A 7,344-nucleotide genomic window follows, 5' to 3' on the forward strand; every position below is an offset into this window, starting at 1 on the left:
CTCATCATTTTCTTTTCTATGTTTTGATTTACTGTTTGTCTATGGCTTTGTTTGACCTTGTTGTATATGAATATTTTCATATATATATTTTCAATTGAATCCAATTAAATCAAAATCATGTCAGTGTTCTTGAACTGAAGACAACAATGCTGCAGGGGGCTAAAATACCTTTACCAAAATACATTCAGCTAAACTCCACGTTCGTCTTTAAATGGTTGATAAAATTTCAAACGCAGTATCTGTGTTTAAATTGTTGCATTATAGTTTTACTTTCGAAACAAAACGAGATGATCGGGTGATTTAGAGCTGAGGTGCTTCATCTTGACTCATGCATGGATCTTTGATTTTTTTCCCCCCATAATGCACAGCGCTTCCTATCTCCTTCCTCTTTCCGCCATATTGCAAAACCGGTGAGATGTCGATTTTTAACACTACTCCTAATCTTCAACGAATCTAAGGCATCAGAGTGTTAGAAACGTTGCTTGTTGGTCTACGTGGAAGCAAAATGTCATAGTTTTCTTTCTGTATGATTATTGTTTCATTTAATAATCGAATGTTTGGAGACTTGTTCAATAAAGTTCGCACACCAGTTCTGTTCGGCCTGGGAGTCGGTGCCCTCACGCACCCCGTGAAGCTAAAGCTTCGCCTCGAATACAGTGCAGTTTTTTCCGGAATGAAGAATAACCTTTCTGCTGTCTGTCAAATTGTGTGCGATAAGCGGCTTCTTCTCCGTAACGGCGTCATTAGCCAGTGTGTGGGGAAATAAACGCTCTTCGTTTCGGTGTAGCCGGCTAAGCTAGTGCTCCATCATAGAGCGAGGAAACTTCAGTTGCAGCGTGGACATCAATGAATTTGAGCTTGTTTAAAGCGGGGATTATAGAAATAAATACGATCTCTGAATTATTTTTTCAAAATCACTTGGTTGTTTAGATGTTCACTATCAATCGAGCCGCCCAGGCCTACCCCAGTTTGAAGATGTTAAGCGAAGTAGTGCTGAAGTTACATTGAAGTCTGAGATAGAAACGTCCCTGAGGAGAACTAGCCTTCTCCTTTCTAATGTCATTGTGTGTAGCCTTGATGAGTGTTTGTAACCCCCTCTGGTGTGTCTGCAGGCATCATGGTGCGCATGAACGTTCTTGCAGATGCTCTGAAAAGCATCAACAATGCAGAGAAGCGTGGGAAACGCCAGGTCCTCATCAGGCCGTGCTCCAAGGTTATAGTGCGCTTCCTAACCGTCATGATGAAGCACGGTAAGACGCTTTGCCCCTGCTTCCTGCAGGAGTGGTGGTCGGCAGAGCCATCACAGGATGTGTGCCGCTAGCATCATCTCTGAATCCCAGCTGTTGGCGGGTTTCTTTTGTGTGAACGTGTGCTTTCTCTTCTTGCTCACGCAGGTTACATTGGTGAGTTTGAGATCATCGACGACCATAGAGCTGGAAAAATTGTCGTCAATCTCACAGGCAGGCTGAACAAGGTGAAGTTTCATGAACACTCATCGGATGTTTGGGAATCTCTGGAAGCTCCTGTGTTTATTCCAATCGGGAAGCTTTTTACTGACAGGTTCTGATAGATCAGATGTTCTGTGCAACTATAGGACAGTAGGCTTTAAACAGAGTTAAGCAATTGATGCAGTTTAGTGTTCTTTTAATCATGTATATAGTTTCTTAGACTGCATACAGAGGATCCACTGTTTTTGTAAATATTTCTTTCCCATTTTCCCCTCATTGTTCAGATCTGATGGTTAATGCAGCATTGTTTGTTAGGGAACCTTGTAATACTCAGAACGGGAACATTTGACATCAGTAAAGTTGGCGGGTCTTTAAGACGATGGCTGTGTCTGAATTTCCACCCTATAACCCCTACCTGCTAAAAAAAAAGTAGTGCCCTGAATTTTAAAAGCAATTCAGACACCATGCTCACTACTTTTTTCTTTTTATTTTAAATGGTGGATATGACCATCGATTTCAGTTAAAATCTCATTAATAGGAGTGTTTTGTGACTTTTATTTTTGGATCCACTGTCTGAAGATAAAAAAGTTGATGTTTTATTCAAAAAATACATCTAAATAATTATTATTTTTTGCAGAAATTGTTCTGACGCATTGTGGTGTAGTGAGCATCTATGCACACTGGTTTTTAGCAGAGACTTGAGGGACATTTTTAGTGCACTAGATTTTGGAATTGTAGATTTGGACAACACTACAACATGGCGAATGCACTATGTAGTGCACTATGTAGTGGTTAGGGTGGGAATCCGGACACAGCCGATGTTCAAAGTCTGTTCTAACGACGATGGCGCTCTTCTCTCTTCCAGTGTGGCGTGATCAGCCCACGTTTTGATCTTCAGCTCAAGGATCTGGAGAAGTGGCAGAACAACCTGCTGCCCTCAAGACAGTTTGGGTGAGAGCAAGAACTATCATTGACTAAATGAGGTCACATAGCAGGATTGGTTTGGTTTTTTTCTTTTAAAAAAGGGGATCAGATCCAGAAAGAGGTTAGTTTTTGTGAAATAGTTTCCATGAAGTTTATCAATGCAGAGATGAAGCAGAACAAAAGCCCTTTCACTGTCTTTAGTCTGTTTTGTGCCAGGTTTTGTCTGAATTTAGTTTTTGGATATTTTAACTTTGGAAGCAGTTTTGAAAGCATCTGTGAATGTTTGTGTTGGAGACCACAGCAGTATTATTAATTATAATTATTATTGTTGGAAGTTTTAGCTAGTATTGTTGTTTTATCATAGGTGAGATGGCTAACAGCAACACTTCTGGTCTGTTTAGTGAACAATTTTTATCAGTAATAGTATCTGAAATCTGACGTTCGCGCCTCAGATTCTTTATTTTTGAACATAAATCCTTGGAGAGGCCGTGCTTTACCCCCAAACACAAGGCCTAAAAGGCAAAGTTCTGTGGATTTCAGCAGTGTGGTCTTCATGTCATTAAGCTCTTTGTTGCTCTGTTAAATAAAAGGCGTCTGTGATGTTGCCACAGGTAGATTTGGGCTTCAATCTCTCATGCAGAGACTTGAAACTTCAGCTTTGGACTTGAGAATCTAATGTTCATAAGTTCATGTTCTGATGTCCACGTCCAGGAGATCTCTGTCCATTCAAATGGAAAAAGGTTTCTGTTCCAGGCTTTTGCTGTATTTTCATTTGTGGGGAAGTAGAAACACCTACCTGCGGTTGGTTGTCCTTATTTTGAAATGATCTAATAACAATTAAATGCCAATTTTAACTACAATTTTGAAGACCTTATTCTCCATCTAATTTGGGGCAGAAAGGATCCACTAACCTTGGGTTCACCAATCAGAATCTGGCATCTTAACAGGTTCTTGTGACATTTTCTCATGATGGACATGTTTAAAGAAAAAAAAAAAGAAGCTTAAAACTGCATTTGAGTCTGCAAACAGTGTCTAGCAATCCATTGTAGTTCTACATTTGAGTATTTCTTTATTCAAATCATTCATTAGGAGCAGATGATACAAAATTCTGTTGGAAAAAACACATACGGTACGGTGGACCTCAAGCTCCCTGCTCCGCTTCATTCGGATGCATTCACTTGCAGACGACTAGACGCATGTAGTAGGGGTGGACGATGCAGAGAATTTGTGTATCGATCCAATACCAAGTAATTACAGGGCTAGTATTGCCAATATCAATACTCTTTACTTACAATATTAGCATCATTGAACAATTTGGTAAATTTTGCATTTTTCCTCAACTATGTAAACACAAGACAAAGACTTTAGGCAAACAATGTTTGACAATGACAATCTGAACTTAAGATGCATCAAGTGGTTCATTTATTTAGCTTTCATTCCTGTTGAATTGGCTTGTTTTTTGTGTACCGGCACATTAGTCGCATCGGTGTCTGCTGTGAGAAGCGGCTGCGATTTCAGTCAAATTCCATTCATATTCTAGCTTTTGTTGCAGCTGATGGAGAAACTCCTGCAGTGTAGTATGAGATAGTTGCAGGAGCCATTGCTCAGATTTTTCCCAATGTTGTACTCTAATTTTTTTTAAACAATACAAATGCATTCTTCATCCTGATTGGCTGTTGACCTTGTCAATCAATCTCATCCGTACCATGTGTTCTGTATGGAATATGTTCAGTTTGTAATATTTAAATAATTCTTTGATCATTACCAGATCTGTTCAATAATACAGGATTCGTTTTATGAAGATTTGAACTTTAAACAAAAGAATAAGGTGTAAAAATATTTATGTCTGAGAGAACTTGTAAAGTGTTAAAGCCAGAAGAAAAGGATGATTTGGTGTTTTTTTTCCCCCCCAACATGCTCTTGTGACATTTTTCTGATGATGGAGGACATATATAGAAGATAAAGCTTAACCCATGGAATCTAGACCCATTAGTCTTAAAATGAAATTGTGGATTTTACCACAAACCAAGTGGACGATAGAATCCATTTCTGATATTTTTCTGTTACACCGGCACTATGGGTTCTTGTGGGTTAAAATTGTGTTTCTGAGTATTTCTTTAGTCAAATCATAGTGACTCGGAAGCGGACAAAAATGCAGTTTGTCAGTTTGTAGCTGTGATGTAGGTGATACGGTAGGTGGGACACAAGCTTCCTGCTCCACTCCATTCTGATGCATCGACTTGTAGACAAATAGATCCATGTACGTCTTTGTTTTCCTCGTCTGAGCTGGAATCTGGATCAAAACTATAGGGCTGAATGGAAACAATAATATTCGCCATTTATGTTGCATTGTTATTGTTGGTTTGGGGTGGTGAGGGGCTGTAAGCTAACGGGAGAGACTGTAAACAAAGGAATGTTGGGAATGTGGGAATGCCGCAACTCAGGCAAATTTCTAAAAAAAACATCTGCTGCTCTGCTGAAACTATGTCCTAGAAAATGACTTAAATTAGAGACAACTGGGAACGCTGTTAAAAAAGATCAAACAATGAACAGAATGGGACTTTAATATATGCAGGTTTCACCTATGGCGTGTTCTTTTTAGAATTTAACCCCTGCATGAAATAAGAGACCGTTGTAATATAACTCCTGTGTTTGAACTCGCCCCCCATGTATTCCACTTTTTCCTGTTGGCTCTCTGCCAACCAATTCATGCGCTGGTGGGAGGGGCTTGTTGGATGTTGGTCAGTCCTTCAGCTGTCCTGCAGCAAATGCTTGGTTGCCTGTGTGCATTATGTAAGGGTTAATGGCCAATGAAGTATGCATCATCACTTTTTAACGCACGCCGTGGAAGCCTTCGCTTCGGACGGTTGCTTCAGCGAATTGCGTTAAAAAGTGATAATGCACACCTCGAAGGCCATTAACCCGCTTATACCACTTACAAAAGAAATAAATGGTAACCAGTTTTTAGTCTTTAATTCTTGTTTTTTCTGTTTCGATTTGGATCACTTTCTCACAAAAAGCAGACTATTTGTTACGTGGTGCAATAGTCCGCGTCGCGCCACACCACAGCTGCAGTCAAGATTCGGCGATATAAAGCGATAGATGGATAGATAGATAGATAGATATATGCTGATCTTTCCAATGTGTTGAATAAAGCATCAGTTCAGAGAGAAAGTTCACATCTTACAGCTTGTTTTTGTCCAAATGATGAAGCAAAAGGTTGTTTCAAAGAAGCAGGCGCAGTGATACAAAATATTTTAGATGGGTAACCGGAACTTCTTTTTTCATCGTGCGGTTATCCTGTGGTATATCACTTTTTAACGCACACATAGCAGCCAATCAGAATTGAGTATTCACCCGGACCGTGGTATAAGGGAAAGATGGCCCACTCGTGTATTCAAGCACAAGGGGTAAATTATCTCTGAGATCTGATCTAGTCATCCCTTTTGGATCTGATCCATCATCGTTGAGCTCCATTTGAAGGTCACTTTTGAAATGGATTCAAATAGCCGTTTAAAAGTGTTTCCACTCGCTCCACTTGTAGATAAAACCCGATGGCAGCGGGGAACTGCTAATTTTGGTCAATGTTTGTAGCTTATGTTGAGCTTGTTAAAGGTTACATTAGGCTGATCAAAGTCAACAAAAGCTGGAGGTGCTTAGTACAGGCCACATCTGACAAATAACACTAACCCCATTGTTATCGACTTCACTGCCATTTTAGAGGGTTGAGTGAAAAAGTGGAACATTTAAATGTTTTAAAAAGTATTCTGGTCCAATGTTGATGATGAAGCTGTAAAAAAAAAAGAACAGTTTGGTTTCCCTGATACCAGAAGAATTGTTTTACTTAAATATGTCTTACTGAAAAACAAAAAGCTGTGATATTTGGTTTGACTTTGATTTTAAGTGTCGTACACTTGTGTGCCCAGCCTGAGTGGGCTTATATGACACTGGAAGACAGAACATAGAAAATGGCCATCACAGAACTAAAACAACAATTTACAATAATCCACCCAATCAGAGTCCAGCAGAATACAGACCTGTCTTACCTCCTCTGGAACGCCTTTAAAGCGCCCAACATCATTTCTTGATGTTTTCTGGTAAAAGTCTCAACTTCTCCATGAATCGTGGGGAAGATGGCGTTGCTGTTTGCTAATCAGGCAGAGAACACTGCAGGGAGATGTTGGGACTTAAGCTCAGCATGTTTTGCTTATTTTCTTCAAAATTGCATTTCTAAATAAATGTTTCTGCGTATAGTAAGGAACCTCTTCATGCTGTGGTTCTTCTGAGATCATGCTAACTTTGATGTCCCCCTTCAGGTACATTGTGCTGACCACCTCAGCCGGCATCATGGACCACGAAGAGGCCAGACGGAAACACACAGGAGGCAAAATCCTTGGATTCTTTTTCTAAGATGTAAAGAACTGCAAATAAAAACAACCAGAAAAAGCTGCTGGCGTGTGTCTGATTTCTTATGTGAAGATGACTCGTGAGAGCGGCAGTCTGAAACATTACCCACAATCCTCAGAATCTGGGAGGCTGGAAATTGTTTTTAAAGACGCCTGTCTCATTTAGTGGGAGATGATCTGACGGGTTAAAGGTTTGGCGTTCCACATTCGCAGCATGGGTGCTAGTCGTGAGATGCTTCTGGACAAGAAACGACCTGGACCTGGAGTGAAGGAGGTCCAACATGCAGACCTGACTGATCAGCAGCTGCCTTGTTTATCCTAACAGCTGGAAGCCCTTCAGTCATCTGGGCGTTGTCCTCTGTTGCTCCAGTCTCATGTTGATTAGAAGGGAAGAGGAAACATGGGTTTGATCAGAAGCTACGCAGAGCCGACATGATTCCCATTTCCTGTTTGGAATTGCAGAAGGGAAGGCCAGCAGGAATATAAAAAGCTGATTTAGAACCTTGAAGACTTCATTTTAACACGTCATCCTTCTCTATTTTTGGTTACAGGAACTTCGTACATAA

At 40.3% G+C, this 7,344-nt stretch overlaps 1 protein-coding gene across 1 annotated transcript; it reads left to right on the top strand.

Annotated features, from left to right (window-relative positions):
• Positions 1-270: 270 nt before the first annotated feature.
• rps15a (ribosomal protein S15a) lies at positions 271-6,818 on the top strand. The gene is made up of 5 exons (XM_020705677.3): positions 271-410; positions 1,113-1,250; positions 1,395-1,474; positions 2,314-2,399; positions 6,689-6,818. Exons 2-5 carry the CDS (start codon positions 1,118-1,120, stop codon positions 6,780-6,782), a joined length of 393 nt encoding a protein of 130 aa, XP_020561336.2. The 5' UTR covers positions 271-410; positions 1,113-1,117; the 3' UTR covers positions 6,783-6,818.
• Positions 6,819-7,344: the final 526 nt, after the last annotated feature.

The sequence above is a fragment of the Oryzias latipes genome, chromosome 1 (genome assembly GCF_053564925.1).
Source record: "Oryzias latipes strain Hd-rR chromosome 1, Olatipes_Hd-rR_3.1".
NCBI classification, from domain to species: Eukaryota; Metazoa; Chordata; class Actinopteri; order Beloniformes; family Adrianichthyidae; genus Oryzias; species Oryzias latipes.

Excerpts from the sequence above, each read along its gene's own strand:
- rps15a (XM_020705677.3), top strand. The coding sequence starts at position 1,118 with ATGGTGCGCATGAACGTTCTTGCAGATGCTCTGAAAAGCATCAACAAT. Across the intron at positions 1,251-1,394 it reads AACCGTCATGATGAAGCACG|GTTACATTGGTGAGTTTGAG; the intron begins GTAAGACGCTTT and ends TTGCTCACGCAG. Across the intron at positions 2,400-6,688 it reads CTGCCCTCAAGACAGTTTGG|GTACATTGTGCTGACCACCT; the intron begins GTGAGAGCAAGA and ends GTCCCCCTTCAG.